Consider the following 17,469-nt stretch of genomic DNA (forward strand, 5'->3'; position numbering starts at 1 on the left):
GCCCAGGGCTCGCCAACCAAGCTAGGCACTGCCTCTGCCACCACGGCCAAGGAACCCGGAAGACCGCAGATGCCTTACCAGTGATGCTTCCGCGTTGTGACCCCAAACTTGGCCGTGCACTCGTAACAGTTGGAGCCATCACACCATGGCGGTTCCTTGGAGAGCATGTCTGAAGAGAGGACACAGCCAGAGGGCACCTGGTTAGCCCTAGGTCTCAGAGGCATTGCGCCCCACCCAGGGAACCCCACCTGGGGGACAGTGCTGGGCTAGGGGCCAGGCAAGGGCAGGAAGCTGGGCATCACCGGGGGAGGGGAGCCCGAGTGGTCAGATGGGGCAGGTCCAGCCCACTCACCGAGAAGCCTGAACAGCAGCTGCTTCGTGGCCACCTGGTAGTTGAAGATATTGACTCCCTGGTTATTGTGAGTGCCCAGGCGAGCCCCAGCACGCACGATCGCGCGGCACAGGTTGGCGTTGCCTTTCATGTAGGCCAGCAGTAGCACTGAAACAGCCAGAAGCACATGATGGGCAGCACCTGAGGACAGCCTGGGTCCTGCTGCCATCTTCCACATGTGGCCAACCCCGCCCCACCCTGCCCATTGTGTGCAGACCCTCCCCAGCTGTTGCTGCCCAATTCCCTGCACTGGAATTCTTGGCATTTCAGATGGGCTCTGGGCTGCCCCCTCACCTGTGTTCCCTTCAGCATCGGGTTTGTCCAGAGGGTATTCTGGCATGCACTCCAGGAAGAGCTCAAAGATGGCGGCTGCATTCTCCTTGCCATAGTGGCCCAGGATGTGTATTGGTGACTGGCCCCTAACAAAAAGGCGGGAGAAAGGAGGCGTCTGAGTCTGGCCTTCCCTGGGAGTCTCCTGGAGCCCAGGCCTGTCTCACAGCTCCTCAGGCCAACCCAGCCAGCCCCACTGTCCAGGCTCATTTCTCCAGGCTGTCAGGGGGAGGAGGCACTTTCTGCCAAGGAGGGGCCTCAGAGCTGGGCCCTGCCACAGAAGACCCAGCAGGCAGGGGTATTGAAGATGTACAGAAATCATGCGAGCAGACATAGTCTTCCTGTTTTCAGGCAAGGTCAGGGGCTCACACTCTAATGTAAGTGGAAGGTAACCTCAGAGCCAAAGTAGGGGCCTGCAGGAGGTGGGGCTTGATTGGAGAGGAGGAGGGAGGACGTGCCAGGCAAGGGGCACAGCCAGAAAAAGTGCCAGGGCCTGTCCTCCGTGCCTCCCCACTCCCTACTATATCTTTGCAACAAGACTTGTAATTCAGCAAGACAACTTCCTCCAGAATAACAGGAAAATCATGGAGAGGGGAGATGGGATTTTGGGAAAAGAATGAGCTCTGTTTTAGACACACTGCCTCTGCTGTGATGCCTACAGGCCATGCAGCAGGAGGTACGAAGGAAGATTGGGTGGAGACAGATGTTTCCAGGGTATGAAAGATATTGCAGGAGGAGGCGACAAACCTGACAAGAGGCTGACCTCTGGGAAGAGAGAAAGGGAAGGGGCAGAAATGCTCCCTGCCTGGGGCCCAAGGAGGGTCGGCCCAGGGCAGAGACGTCCAGGAGAGGAAGGGGCTGATGTGCTGGAGATCAATCCAGCATGGACATGGGGGTTTCCTCTTGTGTTGGTAAGCAAAATGGGCTCCTTAGCACTTAGTTCAACAAGTGCCCTTGAAGAGTTTGGCTTTTGTTTCCTTTGAGTAATTCAGTGTATTTCATTGAGCCTTACTAGGTGCTAAGCCCCAGGCCCAAACCCCTATTAGGTGTAAAATCTATGTGGGTGTGGATTGGCAACTAAGGTGGGGCCCAAGGTGGGGCTAACTCCAGCGAGGGCCTAGTTTACATGTCTGGGACAGCAGAGGCTTTTAAGTCTGCCTCTCTGTGATGATTCTAGGTCACGTGGGTGAGTCGCATGTGTGACTCACCCCTGACCCTGAAAAAGATATAAAACCAGGGGTTGGCTTTCTCTTTTTTTGGAGCTCTTACCCACAGCCGTGGTGGCGCACGTGACTCTGGGCCAGCCCTTGTTCTGAGCTCCCGGGCTGAACCTGGATGTTGGTAACTATGAATTGTATTGGGTTTGTCTGTTTGTAATTGATTAAGGGCTCTCACTGGTGATGGCGCTGATGCAGAGACCCCAGGCAGCTGTAGCTAAGGGCCTTCCAGCTTGTAACCTGGATGCTGAGACTTTGTTAAACTCTGGTAACTATGTACTGGGATTTGAATCAGACAAGGTCTGTCTGTTGATGTTTGTAATTTGTTTGTATTTTGTTCTGAAGTTCAGGGTGCGGGCTTTTTCTCCCTGAACTAAGTGAATGATATTTGTATGCTGGATTAAAATAAGCTTGTCAACCCCTTCACGTAGCTTTCCTTAGTTAAGCAGATCAAAAGAACCTGTGCTTTTGCAGCGTGTTGGTAGCATTCTTGCTGTTGGGGTTGTGTTGGTCTTATACCCCCACAACAGCTGCTAGCTGGATTGTTGAAACACCTCTATAGCTCAGCACCATCGCTGATATGCCCAGCGGCGCAGGGGTTGTGGTCACAGGGCCTGACTCTCCATCATCAAAGTGGGCAGCCCTGTAGCCCTCTGCTCACGGGAGGAGGGGGCCCTGTGGCCAACGGGCTGGGCTCTGGGGCTGCCGATGCTTCAGTTCCCTTCCTTGCTCCCCCTGTATGCGGCTGGTCCCCAGGGATGCTGCTCACCTCAGATTAAAGGCCTCTGCGTCCACACTGCACTCAGTCAAGAGGGCCCGGATGGTACTCAGCCGACCGTGCATGACCGCAAGATGGAGAGCTGCAAAGAAAGGCTCGTCGACTCCAGGAGCCAGGTGCTTGGTGCCTGTGGACCAGGATAAGCCCGGCACCCTCCCGCTGCCCTTTCTCGACTGCTCTTCTCTATGGTCTAGGCCAGAAGACCACAACAGTCTGGGTTTCCCTTATGCAGCCTGTCCATCCCACTAGGGGGACCTCAGTGAGTAGGATGCTGTGGACAGCGGCCTGCAGACCATGAGGCCGTGGAGCCTCCTCCCCAAGGGAGGACAGAGCCAAGAGAGGGAGCCCAACCTTCCCCAAGCAGCCTAACGGCCCAACGCTGGTCACGCTACCATTATTTCCATTCTCGTCCACAGCGGAGAAGTCGACCCCGTTCTCCAGGAGGACAGAGCAGATGGTGGGCAGGTCCTGCTGGGCAGCCAGGTGGAGGGCAGTCTGGCGGTGCTTGGTTAATTCATTCACCTTGGCACCTGCAAGAAGCTGCCGAGAGAGCCCGGAGTGAGCATCGTCCCTGGCATGCAAGCTAACCCTGTGCCAGGCGGAGAAAACGGGCGTAGGACCCCGGAGAGAGAGATGGCTCATGCTGACCCAGGAGTGAATTCAGGGCCAGCTGTGAAAATCTCCCATCTCTGGATCAAACTGGCTTCAGTGGGGCCAGGGCTTTGGCACCCTGGCACTGCCCCCCCAGCCTGGAAGCTGCTATGGGGGCCCCCAGACCTCCCCACTGGGGGCAAAAGAAACCACCCTAATCCTGGGTTCAAATAGAGGGTGGCTCCTTCCAGCCCTTGAGCCACAGGATGTGGCCACTAGGGTCTGTGGACACCAGGGAGTCTCCACCTTCTGGCTTTAGGGACCACAAAAGAAGGGCCATCGACCTGGGAAGTGGCTTCCGAGCAAGAGCCAACCCGGCCCTGACCCCAGGAGTCCCAGGATGGGCTACCTCGGCCTGGAGGGGGGTCCCTACCGTCCTGTTACTCAGGACTTGGGCACTGGAGCCCCTGAATGGCTGGATCTTTTCTAACTCTGCACCCCTCCTTAGGTGGACATACTCCCCCTACTTGACACAGCTTGGGGGGGCCACAGCACAGAGTCCTGGAGTCAGGAAGACCTGAGTTCAAATCCAGCCTCCAATGCTTACCGGCTGTGTAATCCTGGGCACAGGGTCGCTGACCCTCTGTCTGCCTCAGCTTCCCCCAATGTAACCCAAGCCTAATAGGACAAACAGGCTCCTAATGACATCAAGTGCTTAGCAGGGTGCCTGATACCAAGGAGGTCTTCATCATCACTCTGTCCCCTCCTTCTGGGGCTCAGGCCGCCCCAACCCACGCAGCCTTGGCAGGCATTCCTCCCTTCTCATCCCAGGAGGGTGGGGAATGCCTCCCAGACTCCGTACCAGATTGCGGACGATGATCTCTGAACCCGCCTGGACAGCCAAGTGGAGGGGGGTCAGCTTTGAGGCATCCTGGACTCGGGAATTCACGTTCGCTTGGACGCTGATGAGGAACAGCACACTTTCAATGTCCGAGTTCTGGACAGCCACGTGGAGAAAGTTCCGGCCCTTGTTATCTACCTGCGACCAGGAGCACAGACACAGAACCACGAAGAGCAGTGAGCACCTGCCCCTGAGCACACCTGACCGTCACAAAGGTGCCCACCGAAGCCTCTTTGCCTCGGCTGGAGCCCCCAAGGCAGGGCCAGAGTGGCCCGTGGGCGGCGCGTCATGCAGTCCTGTTTCACATCCTTTAGGTTTTTCCTGGGCTGCCCAAAGTCCTTTGGTGGGTTGTGCAGGCCTGCTCCAAGGCCAGGTCCCTACTGGAGCTGGGCCTGTGCCTGCAAGGGGGGAATGGGGCCAGACCCCCAGCGGTGGTGCCTGGGAGAGCCCAGTCAGAGGGCAGAGCAGACAAAGGCCTGGAGGTGGGCTTGGGAACAAGACAACCTGGAGGGCTGGACCTCGAAGGTTCTGAGACAGCAGGACCCACTTCCCACAAAATGGGCACCAATTCAGAGAATGTGCTCTGAGCCAAGGTGGCAGAGAGGCTTACTCAGGAGAGAAGAACAGGTCACCTCCCTTGAGGTGGGCTCACTTATGAGCCTTGTGGGCAGACGAGCTGCCACCTGTCTCACCAGGCTGTGTGTGAGCAGGGAGGGACGCACATGTGCAAAGCCTGGCACACATAGACACACTGCTCCCGGGGGTGCACACTGGATCACGCACACCTAGGGAGCCCTAGCCGGCGCTGGTCGCCAGTCATCAGGCCACCCCATGGGCAGCACAGAGTAGTGGGCTGCCCTGCCCAGAACTCACCAACATTCTCAGTCCCGAGGGGCTCTGCCTACATAAAACAAGTCATAGTTACAGATGAGCAGACAGAAGCTGCTGGGGCCTGAAACTCTGAGCAAGGAGCTTCACACCTTCCTTTCTCTAAAACAATTACACACACGGCTAACATACACACACACATGCACACGCATGCGTGCATGCGCACACACAGACATATACCTGCCCCCAACGATACCCAAAGGTTTTGGCCACCAAAACTCTTGTGCATGGTTGAGGCTGCCTTGCAGTCAGTCAACAGGCACTGATGAAGCACCTACTATGTGCCAGGATCTCGGCAGAGTGCCTTCCCTAATGCCTTAACCCTGGGGACGCTCTGGGCTCCCGAGCATGAGCAGGCATCAGCTATCTGTCACTCCCTCTTCAAATGCGGCTGGGCCAGCAGGCGATCAAAGCCCAGCTCCCTGGCAGCACCCCCTGCCCACCCCAGGCAGGCTCTCACCTCAGGGCCTAAGTTCGTTTCAAATCTATTCCTTTAAATATGTGATGCTCTCACAAAATGAACAAACGGATGAACACAAGAATATTCGCTGATTGCGTACAAGGCACAGCCACCAAAGAACCGCGTCTTCCTCCCCTGAGCCCCAGCCTGAGCCTTGCTTGTCTCCTCGGCTCACAGCAGGTCCGGCTGCCCGGCCTCACTCACATACCTGCTCGGCGGCTCCGGGCTCTCGCTTCAAGATGGCCTCTGCTGCCTTGTTGTTCTTGTAAGTCATGGCACAAGCGAATGGGGTGAGGCCTTGGCGGTCCCGGATGTTCAGGCGGATGTCAGGGTGGGAAATCAACAACTGGATGATGACACTCTGCTGGTTGCTAATAGCAACATGAATCGGCGTCCGGCCCTCAGCATCCTAGAGGAAGGCAAGATCGCTTTCTTTTCTTTTTTTAAATGTTTTGTTTTCCCCTCATTACATGTAAAAGCAAATTTTCACATTCTTTTCTTTTTGGTTTTTAAAGTTCTGAGTTCCAAATTCTATCCCCCTCTCTCCCCGCCTCTCCCTCAGAGGGCAAGCAATCTGATATGGGCTATGCGTGCGCAGCATGTAAAACATTTCCATATTAGTCATTTTGTGCAAGAAGACGCAAACAAAAAGAAGAGAAAAAGTGAAAAGCAGCGTGTTTCAGTGTGTATTTGAGCAGTATCAGTTCTGCCTCATCATTAATCTTTTGGGATTGTCTTGGATCATGGGATTGCTGAGAATTGCTAAGTCATTCCTGATTGTTCATCTAACAGTGTGGCTGTCACTGTGTACAACCTTCTCCTGGTTCTGTTCACTTCACTGTGCATCAGTTCGTGTAAGTCTTTCCAGTTTTTTCTGAAATCATCCTGCCTGTCATTTCTTACAGCACAATAATATTCCATTACAAACATGTAATTTTTTGGACATCTTTGGGATACAGACCTAGCAGTGGCATTGCTGGATCAAAGGGTACGTACACACAGTTTTATAGTCCTTTGGGCATAGTTCCACCACAGCTGGATCAGTTCACAACTCCACCAACAGTGCATTAGTGTCCCAATTTTCCCACATCCCCTCCAACATTTATCGTTTTCCTTTTTTGTCATATTAGCCAATTTGATGGGTCTGAGGGGGTGCCGCAGAGTTGTTTTAATTTGCATTTCTCTAGTCAATAGTGATTTAGAGTATTTTTTCATATGGCTATAGATAGCTTTGATTTCTTTTTGCCTGTTCATATCCTTTGGCCATTTATCAATTGGGAAATGCCTTGTAGCCTTATAAAATCGAATCAGTTCTCTATATATTTGAGAAATGAGGCCTTTATCAGATACTTGCTGTAAAATTTTTTCTCCAACGTTCTGCTTTCCTTCTCAGTTTGGATGCATTGGTTTTGTTTGTGCAAAAACTTTTAATTTTATATAATCAAAATTACCCATTTTATACTTCATCATGCTCTCCATCTTGTTCAGTCCTAAATTCCTCCCTCATCCATAGATTTAACAGGTAAACTATCCCTTTGCTCTCCTGATCTGCTAATGGCATCCTCCTTTATGTCTAAATCTTGTATCCATTTTGACCTTATCTGGGTACAGTGTCAGATGTTGGTCGATACCCAGTTTCTGGGAAGGTAAGGATTTCAAGGTTCATTTTAAAGCAAAAAATTTTTTCTCACTATAGGGAAATAAAGAAGACAATACATCTGAACATTCTATGTGCACGACCACAAACTCAGTGGCTCTTTCAAGGAAACTAAAAACCTCAAATTGAAATCATGTTTTAAATTAAGAAAAGGCACAAACTTAATGAAGGTGAGGCGGAGCGACCTGTGGGAGGCTCCTCAAGGAGCCCTCAATCTCTCTTCACTGATAGCGGCCCCTGCGAGGGCCAGAACTCCTGTGCTGAGGGTGCGGTGATCTAAAGAGGTGTGGACACTGGCCCCCCGCCCCCACCCCTCCCTGGTCTGTCTCTGGCCTCTATCATCAGCACAGAGAAGAGGGCATGGAGAGAGAGAATTGTATTCCAAAGGGGGCCCCAAGGTGCAGACACCAAGCTCAAATCTTTCACAAACTCTAACAAGAGAAGTCAACGAATGGCTCAACTCCTCAGGGTCTGTAAGAGGAGCTCCATCCTGTGAGATGACACATCCCCTGGCCAAGCCCTTAGAAATCTCAGATCAGTGATCGATCTCTAGACTTCTCTCCAGTCTCATGGCTTCGGGGTGAAGTTCTCAACTGATCCAACAGTGAATGTGTGCCAGGCTCTGAGCAGGCGCTGGGGAGGGCCTGCCCTCAAGGAGCTTCCTGGCTAGGTCAGGGAGATGAGGCAGGTGCCCATCACCAGCCATAGAAGTGACCCACAGGCCGGGGCAAGGGAGGGGGAGACAGATGGGCCTTCTGGGAATTAGGAGGATTTCAAAAGACCTGGTGGCAGGAGAGGAAGGGCCTGGGTTGGGCCAGCCAGAGAAGAGTTGAGGACACCAGAGGACAGTGAGAGGTGGGAGCTGAAGGGGCTGGGCCCAAGGTGCATACCTGCATGCTGACATTGGCCCCAAATTCCAAGAGGCACTGGACCGTCTCCTCCAGGCCCCAGGAGGCTGCCAGGTGCAAGGGGGTCTGTCCGTCTCTGGCCTCTTCGTCCCCTTCTCCGTTAACCCCTGGCTGTCTTGGACTGTTCACATCACAGCCGCTGTGAGGAAGGAAGGTCATGGAGAGCTTGAGGGATGAGCTCAGATGAGGCCTGGCCCACTCCCCACCTCTCAAGGCCACCTCAAGGCACTATCTCCAGTCTGGGAGGGGCGGGGACTCCTGTGGGGCCTAAGCCCAAGCCCACCATCCAGAAGCCTCTAGGCTAAGGCTGGCACAAAGCTGTTCCTGCCTGTCTAGCCACCCTGGCCTCTGAGGTCCTGGGGCCCAGGCTCCTTCAGACAGTGCCAACCCGACAAAGCTGGATGGGTTTGGCTGGCTCCTTCCCAATGACATGAAGTCAGGCAGGCCAAGAAGATTCTCCTTCTACTCTTCCTCCACGTCAATGCGGCATCCGCCTACACCTCAGAACATCTGAGACCAGCTGACGGAGCTGGGAATGCTTAGTTTGGAAAAGAGAAGAGGCAGACCAGGGAAGGCCTCATGGGGCATGGCCCGTGGCCCCCAAGCTGAGCTCCATCCCTGAGGGCTGGAGGGAGAGCATCCCAGGCAGGGGGTACAGCAATGCTGGACCCCAGGTTGTGACAGGCACTGCAGGGGGACCCCTAACTTATCCTAAGGGCAAGGGGGCCTTAGAAGGAAGGACACGGGGTCTGGGAGACTGAGGGCATGGCCTGAGAGCCAACAGCAAGTGACAACGCCCTGGGCAGGAGGGAGACAGAAGAGGGAGGAAGGGCTGGGGAGGGTGGACTGCGGAGGGTAGGGGGACTCCTACCTGCGGATGAGGAAGCAGGACACAGACTCATTGTTCTCATCGATGGCTCTGTGCAGCAGCGTCTGAAGACACCCGCCTGGACCTGGGCCCCAGCACGTGGCATCACAGCCATGCCTCACCTGAAGGAAGAGCCCAGAACACAGACGGCCTGAGCCTGTGCCCCGATGGCCACAGCCCAGCTCCCCTGGTCAACTCTCAACTTCAGCTGACAACCGGGCCCCAGCACTAACTTCTCAATTTCTACTAAGTTCACGCATGACCAATTATTCAGCCATACTCAGAAATAAGGAAAGAAAAGAAACATCCATTTTCCAGGTGCCAGCTCAGTGGTGCAGGGATAGAATGCCGGACCTGGAGTCAGGAGGACCTGAGTTCAAATCCAGCCTCAGACACGTGCTGGCTGTGTGACCCTGGGCAAGTCATTTCAACCTGTTTGCCTCAGTTTCCTCATCTGTGAAATGAGGACCCTGGAGAAAGAAATGGTAAACCGCTCTAACGACTCTGCCAAGAAAACCTGAAACAGGGTCACGGAGAGCCGGACCCGACCCAGAGACTGAACAACACGGCCAAGCTGCCAAACGCCTCAGCGCCCTGCTCTGGGCCCCTTGGGGGCGCTCCCCACTGAGTCCTTCTGTCCAAGGGGCCTGGGGAGCCTGTCAGTTCCACTGTCCCCAGAGGTTCAGCTCAGCTGCTGCTCGGAGGAATGCTCTCCTCCTCTGCTCTCCTTCTCGCCCTCTCTTCCTCCTTCCCTCTCTTTTTCCATTCCTCCCTCCTTCCTTCTCCTCTTTCTTCACTTCCTTTCTGCCCTTCCTCTCTCCCTTCCTTCCTGCCTTCCTTCCTTCCTTCATTCCTCCCTTTTTTCACTACTCTCCTTCCTCCTTCTTTCCCTTTCTTCCTCCCTTCTTCCTTCTCCTCTTTCTTCACATCCTTCTTTCTCTCCTTCCACCCTCTTTCCCTCCTTCCTCCCTTCATTTCTCCCTTCTTCCTTCTCCTTTCTTCACTTCCTTCTTTCCCTCCTTCCTCCCTTCATTCCTCCTTTCTTCCTTCTCCTCTTTCTTCACTTCCTTCTTTCTCTCCTTCCACCCTCCCTCCCTTCCTTCTTTACCCCATTCTACTTCTCCTCCACACCTGGCCCACTGTCTCACCAGAGTCGAGGCGATGTCTTCCAGATCACTTGCCAGGGCAAGCCATAGCGGGGGGTTTCCTTGGTCATCTAGCACTGACATGTCGGCCCCTCGAGTACATATGGCGTCCACCACCAGGGGAAGCTGGTTTCTGATGGCCAGCTGAAGGGCTGTCTCACCATCCTGGGTCCTACGAGAGCCCCGCCGCACACCTGCATTAACACTTGTTCCATCCCCTAGAAGACCAGGCCTCAGCCCAGGGCCCGCCTCTCTCACCCTCTGCCCTCTACCCATGCCAGGAGAGCCCAGACACCAATAGACAGCTTGCTGTGATGAGTGGCTGACTACACATTTGCTTTTCTCTTATTCAATTCAAGAAACATCTGCCAATTCCTACTGTGTGCAAGGCACTGAGGACCCAAGGAGAAAGCGGCAGTCCTCTCCCCATGGGCAGGTGTGATCCAAAGGAGAAATGCCTCACACACTCATAAACAGGACACAAAATAAAGCATGATAGAGGAAAAGGTGGCATCTAAGGTGGGTCTTGAAGGAGGAGCAGGATGGTAACAGGAAGAGATGTGGAAGGAGTACCTTCCAGACAGGAGGTACAGCCTACACAAAGGTACGGAGGCGGTAGAAAACAGGACGAATGTGGACAATAGAGAGCACAAGGAGGAGGACAGGCAGGCTTCAAACTAGAGGTGAAGGGCTTGAATGCCAGATCGAGGAATTTGGGGAATGGGGAACCAATGGTGATCCCAGATAAGAAGGCTAAGATTTGGACTGTGCTGCAAGAGGACTGGCAGCGAAGGAAGCACCAGGAAAGCCAGAGGGCACAGGGCAGTCAGGCTTCATAGGCACCCCACAAACGGCTCTGAAGGGGCACCCAGGAGCATGCCTTCTACCCACACACACACATACATGGGCACACACGCACACACACACACACACACACACGCACACACATACATGGGCACACACACACCCCCAACACCTCAGGGGTACCTAGGAGCATGGCCTGCACGCGCACACACACACACACATCCTGCACACACGCACACACCCCCAACACTTCAAAGGTGCCCAGGAGCACACCCTGCACCCACACACACATCCTGTGCGTGCACACACACACATATCCCCCCCAACACCTCAGCGGTGCCCAGGAGCATGTCCTGCACACACACACAGGAGCACACCAAAACACACACATGTCAGGCTGGCTTCCCCAGGGTTGCTGCCCAGCCCCTCCTCACCGGATGTTGATGTCTGCCTGGTGCTCCAGGAGGAAGAGGGCGCTCTTGCCATCCTGCCGGCGGATGGCCATGTGCAGAAGTGTCTGGCCATCGGGCGTGGCATCGTTAATGGAGGCTCCCGACCCCAGCAACTGGGCCGCTATTGTGTGCATCCCTGCAATAGGCCCCAATCCCCAGTACAGACTGTGAAGCCTCATCCACACACAATGGTGTCCCAGGTGGACAACGGCCACACAGCTCAGACCCAGCAGGCAGGAGAGAGCAAGGGCAAACACCACAAGCGTCTGTCTCCACATGCCTTGGGTCTTCCGGGTCAGTCATGGGCAAGGGCAAGGCCAATCCACCTGGATCCTAGCGTCCTCAGGCCCAAGGCCACACAGGTGGGGCCCGCTCATGTCATGGGTCCCTTGGGAATTTTTGGAAGTGCTGACAGGTCCTAGACAAGTGGCCCATGTTGGCATTTCCATCACGTTGGCACCGGGCCTTACCTGTCCACAATGCCAGCCCCAGGACAGTCTGGTCTCTGGAATCCTTCAGACTGAAGTCCGGGATGATTTGCAGGGAATTGAGGGCATGAAGGGCATTAGCTAAATTAAAAGGAAAAAAAAAAAGGCTAGATCAGACTGCTGGTGGTGCCCGAAGCCTGCACGGAAAACCAAACTTCAATGAGATCTGGATATCAAAATCTTTCCCGACATTCCTCTTAACTTCTGGCATGGGAAACATTGACACAGGAATGCCCAGTGTGGCGCACCTGTGCCCAAGAGGGTACCAGCATGGCACCATCAGTGGGGCGTACCCACACCGAGGAGGGTGCTGTGTTCTCAGAGCAAAGCAGGAATGTGGAAGCTCAAAAGAAACACAAGATGCGCAAACTGAGAGGAGTCTCCACCCCAAATGTTCACATGGATGGCCATAGTGGGACATGCCGCACCTTGAGCCCAACATCCTGATGTCCCTTTGGTCCCCATGGAGCACCAAGAACAACAGCCAGCCAACTACTAACGGTCCCGAAGAAGCTCAGAACAAGCCCCTTTCCCCAGTGGTTTTCCAAGATGTGCCCGAGGTCTTGGCCACTTCTGCCAGGGGGCTTTCCCCAAGCCCACCAAGTGCCCGGCTACCTCATTCTGGGGCAGCCCCAATTAGGAGCAGGGTTTCCTGCAATCCAGTCCCCTGGCTCCTTCTTATGCCCACAGGTGCCAAGTAGACCCAAGGAAAGCCCCCCTCAGGTACCGGCTGAGTTCCAACTACAAGCCTAACACCCTGGACACCGCCTGTCTATTAGTGTCCCTCCTCATCACTGCGCACTCTTTGCCAAACTATCATGTGAACGCTGAACAGAAGCTCAATTGTTCCTGCGAGAGACCTGGTGTGTTCTTGATTTGAGAAAAATGAAATCACTGTGTCCCACCCCCACCCAAGGTCTGGGTAAGAGGTCCTATTGAGGCATGTACCCAGCAGCCCTGGCTGCAGAGGGGGCCTCAGCAATTCCTAAGCACTCACTGACCATCACTGTCTGAAGGCCCACACCCAAACACATCTCCAGCTAAGCCATACCCTGGTCAGCTACAGGATGAAAGGGGCCTGCCTGCCTGCCTCCCCCTGGCCAGCAGAGCTGGAGAGGGCTCCAGAGCCAACAGCCTCAGGGTAGGGGGGTGCCGAGAGAGCACAGGAAGAAGACCCCGCCCCCCCAAGCTCAAGAGCAGAGGATGTATTAGGGAGACGAGAGAGCCAACAAAGGGGATGGGGAGGGGACCCCAGGGAGAGAGCTATTTGCTCCCCATGCTGCTACTCACCTTTTTGCTCCAGGATGACAGACACAACATCTGGGTGGTTGTAAGCTATGGCCATGTGCAGTGGGGTCTGCAGGTAGACGCCCTCAGCCAGGCCTGAGGCTGCCGGCAGGGCCTCTTCAGTCTGAAGGTTCGGGTTAGCACCTTGTTGCAGGAGCTCAGCCGTCAGGGTGGACAGGCCGTACCGGCAGGCTGTGTGCAGTGGTGTTTCTCCCTAAACGGAAACACATGGCAGGATGGCTCCTTGTGAAAACCAGACAGAAGGACCTTGGCCACCCTTCCACTGACTCCCAGCCTGCATCATGATCTGTACTTGGGGCTCTGATGAAGGCCCTCCCCCATGTCCTCAGCCCACTGATCATCACCAGCATCCACCTGGTGCTCCTTGCCCTTGTCGGCTTCTAGGCACCAAGCCTCCTAATCCTTTTTTTAAAAATTTAATTATTTTAAGCTTAAATACATAATAAGAAAAGAAAAAAAAGCACTGCCATGTGCACAGCAGAATGTAAGAGAGGACTCAAATATACAAGTCAGCCTAGAGAACCAAGAGCAGGCATCGGGCTTGCCTTGGCTCCCTGGCAGGTTGGCTTTGGTTCTCTTCTCAGCGCTGCTCCCTTGTCGTGCTCCCCACCTCCCCGCCCCCAAAGAAGGCTACAATTAAGCACAGACATAGTCCTTAACAAGGGCTTTGGTTTGTTTCACGGCGGGGTCAGGGGGAAGGGAGAGGAGAGTATTCTGGGAAGATGGTAGAGGTCAGAAAGTTCCAAGCTCTCCAGATTTTCCCCCAGAAGAGATAAAATAGTACCTTAGAGCAGTTCGGAATAGTGGCACAACAGGAGTTTTGGTCCTGGTGAAGAGTAAAGACCTCCAGGTTGGGGTCAGTGAAACAGCGAGCCCTGGGGTTAGTTGGTTTGAGAGGCTGCTTTGGCCCCAGTCACAGGAATGTTTACCCCAGGAAGTGAGGGGAGTTGGGTGTCTGAGCCCAGGAAGATGGAGGGAACCTCTGCTGATGAGGAAGGCCAGACCCAGCTGTGCTGCAGAGAGCGGCAGGTGAGAAGGAACCAGCACACGCCCAGTGAGTACAGAAGCAGTGAGGCAGAAAGCCCCTGGCTGTGGGCACTTACAGGAAGTTGGAGGTTTGGCTTTGGTTCCAAGCTAGAGGGGAGAACTGAAGTTCTCGGGCAAGAGGCACCATTTCCCATACCCCAGGGCTAGAGGTGATTACAAAAATCAAGTTATTACCACCAAAAAAAAAAAATGCATACGCAAAGGAGAAAGAACCCAACCATAGAAAGCTATTACAGAAATAGAGATGACGGGTTCATCTTCAGAGGAGGATACTGAAGTAAAGAAACCCTCAAAGAGCAATGTCAAATGGTCACTTGCCCAAAAAAAATTTATAGAAGATCTTAAAAAAGACTTTAAAAATCAAATGACAGAGATAGAGGAAAAACTAAAAAAATAAAAATAATCCAAGAAAAACAAGAAGATTATGAAAGGAAAGTCAACCAATTAGAAAAGGAGATCCAGAATCTTAATTGAAAATTAGAATTGGGCAAGATGAAGCCAGCAAAATTATAAGACATCAATAAATAATTAAACAAAATATGAATATGAATAATGAAAAAAGAGAAGAGAAAGTGAAACATAAGAAAAACAACAGATTTGGAGAACAGATCAAGAAAACATAAAAATGGGGGGCAGAGCCAAGATGGCGGCTGGAAAGCAGGGACTTGCATGAGCAAGTCCCTCCAAACACCTATAAAAATGGTTCTGAACAAACTCTAGAACTGCAGAACCCATGAAATAGCAGAAGGAAGCAGGGCTCCAGCCCAGGACAACGTCGATGGTCACGGGGCAAGGTCTATCCCACCAAACTGGGAGCGGAACGGAGCAGAGCCGAGCATGAGCTGTGCCTGGACCAACCAGACTGGAAGCCGGGCAGAACAGGCACCCTGAATCAGTGAGCTGTGGCAGTTACCAGACTTCTCAACCCACAAACACCAAAGACAACAGAGAAGGTTAGTGTGTAGAACAGCTAGAATGGAGTGAAAGGAGTTCGCAGTTTGGCCACCGCCCCAGGGGGCTCAGAGGTGGTGCAGCTCTGAGACTGCTTATGGAGCTACAGCTGCAGTTGCTTCTGGCCCCAGGCCCACCTGGTGGGAGGAATTAAGTGGTGGATCTGAGCAGGAGTGCAGAGGCAGCTTAGATCTGAGTCTGGTCCAGTTTGGCGGTTCTTGGGGGAGGAGTAGCGCTGGTGTGGCTAGTTCGGTGTAGAAATAGCTCTGAAAACAACAGCGCAGCCCCTCAAGCTTGGGATAAAGTACTCTCTACTCTACAAGCAGTCATACCCCACTGAAAAACTCAAGGGTCAAGTAAGTTGGCTGGGAACATGGCCAGGAAGCAAAAATGGACTCAGATTCAGACTCAGACTCTGGAATCTTTCTTTGGGGACAAAGAAGACCAAAACATACAGCCAGAAGAAGTCAACAAAATCAAACAGCCTACATCAAAAGCCTCCAAGAAAAACATGAACTGGTCTCAGGCCATGGAAGAGCTCAAAAAGGATTTGGAAAAGCAAGTTAGAGAAGTAGAGAAAAATTGGGAAGAGAAATGAGAGTGATGCGAGTAAACCATGAAAAACAGGTCAATGACTTGCTAAAGGAGACCCAAAAAAATACTGAAGAAAATAACACCTTAAAAAAATAGACTAACTCAAATGGCAAAAGAGCACCAAAAAGCCAATGAACAGAACAATGCCTTGAAAGGCAAAATTAGCCAAATGGAAAAGGAGGTCCAAAAGACCACTGAAGAAAATACTACCTTAAAAATTAGATTGGAACGAGTGGAAGCTAGTGACTTTATGAGAAATCAAGATATTATAAAACAGAACCAAAGGAAGGAAAAAGTGGAAGACAATGTGAAATCTCATTGGAAAAACTACTGACCTGGAAAACAGATCCAAGAGAAACAATTTAAAAATTATTAGACTACCTGAAAGCCATGATCAAAAAAAGTGCCTAGATATCATCTTTCAAGAAATTAATTATCAAGGAGAAATGCCCTGATATTCTAGAACCAGTGGGTAAAATAGAAATTGAAAGAATCCACCAATTGCCTCCTGACAAAGATCTGCAAAAGAAAACTCCTAGGAATATTGTCGCCAAATTCCAGAGCTCCCAGATTAAGGAGAAAATACTGCAAGCAGCCAGAAAGAAACAATTTGAGTATTGTGGAAACACAATCAGGCTAACACAAGATCTAGCAGCTTCTACATTAAGGGATTGAAAGGCTTGGAATATGATATTCTGGAGGTCAATGGAGCTAGGATTAAAACCAAGAATCACCTACCCAGCAAAACTGAGTACAATGCTCCAAGGCAAAATATAGACTTTCAAGATTTCTCAGTGAAAAGACCAGAGCTGAATAGAAAATCTGACTTTCAAACACAAGAATCAAGAGAAGCATGAAAAGGTAAACAAGAAAGAGAAATCATAAGGGACTCACTGAAGTGGAACTGTTTTGTTTACATTCCTACATGACATACATACATACATACATGTGTGTGTGTGTGTATATATATATATATATATACATATATATATATATATACATATATATATATACACAGAGAGAGAGAGAGAGAGAGAGAGAGAGAGAGAGGGCACAGAGTGAGTTGAATATGAAGGGATATCTAAAAAAATAAAATCAAATTAAGGGATGAGAGAAGAATATATTGAGAGAGGGAGAAAGGGAGAGATAGAATGGGGTAAATTATCTCACATAAAAGTGGCCAGAAAAAGCAGTTCTGTAGAAAGGGAAGAGGGGCAGGTGAGAGGGAATGAGTCAATCTTGCTCTCATCGGATTTCACTTGAGGAGGGAATAACATACACACTCAATTGGGTATCTTACCCCACAGGAAATAAGGAGGAAGGAGATAAAAAAAAGGTGGGGAGGACAGAAGGGAGGGCAGATAGGGGGAGGAGGTAATCAAAAACAAACACTTTCAAAAAGGGACAGGGTTAAGGCAGAATATTGAATAAAGGGGGATAGGATAGGAAGGAGCAAAATACAGTTAGTCTTTCACAACATGAGTATTGTGGAAGGGTTTTACATAATGATATGCATGTGGCCTATGTTGAACTGCTTGCCTTCTTAGAAAGGGAGGGTGGGTGGGGAGGGAAGAGGGGAGAGAATTTGGAACTCAAAGTTTTAAAAACAGATGTTCAAAATAAAAGTTTTTGCATGCAACTAATAAATAAGATATAGAGGCAATGGGGCAAAGAAATTTATCTTGCCCTAC

The 17,469-nt window shown here is 51.9% G+C and overlaps 1 protein-coding gene across 1 annotated transcript in view; it reads right to left on the bottom strand.

Annotated features, from left to right (window-relative positions):
- Positions 1–17,469, bottom strand: part of ANKFY1 (ankyrin repeat and FYVE domain containing 1) — an 84,464-nt gene that overhangs the window by 7,588 nt on the left and 59,407 nt on the right. The window contains exons 12-24 of the mRNA XM_036754925.1: positions 13,169–13,379; positions 11,861–11,959; positions 11,373–11,526; positions 10,138–10,306; positions 8,993–9,111; positions 8,104–8,260; positions 5,765–5,965; positions 4,170–4,346; positions 3,109–3,256; positions 2,708–2,798; positions 686–810; positions 353–499; positions 79–169 (exon numbers count right to left, since the gene is read on the bottom strand). Coding sequence (XP_036610820.1) covers positions 79–169; positions 353–499; positions 686–810; positions 2,708–2,798; positions 3,109–3,256; positions 4,170–4,346; positions 5,765–5,965; positions 8,104–8,260; positions 8,993–9,111; positions 10,138–10,306; positions 11,373–11,526; positions 11,861–11,959; positions 13,169–13,379 — 1,889 coding nt within the window. The remainder of the gene's footprint in view (positions 1–78; positions 170–352; positions 500–685; positions 811–2,707; positions 2,799–3,108; positions 3,257–4,169; positions 4,347–5,764; positions 5,966–8,103; positions 8,261–8,992; positions 9,112–10,137; positions 10,307–11,372; positions 11,527–11,860; positions 11,960–13,168; positions 13,380–17,469) is intronic.

The sequence above is a fragment of the Trichosurus vulpecula genome, chromosome 4, assembly GCF_011100635.1.
Source record: "Trichosurus vulpecula isolate mTriVul1 chromosome 4, mTriVul1.pri, whole genome shotgun sequence".
Classification (NCBI taxonomy): domain Eukaryota; kingdom Metazoa; phylum Chordata; class Mammalia; order Diprotodontia; family Phalangeridae; genus Trichosurus; species Trichosurus vulpecula.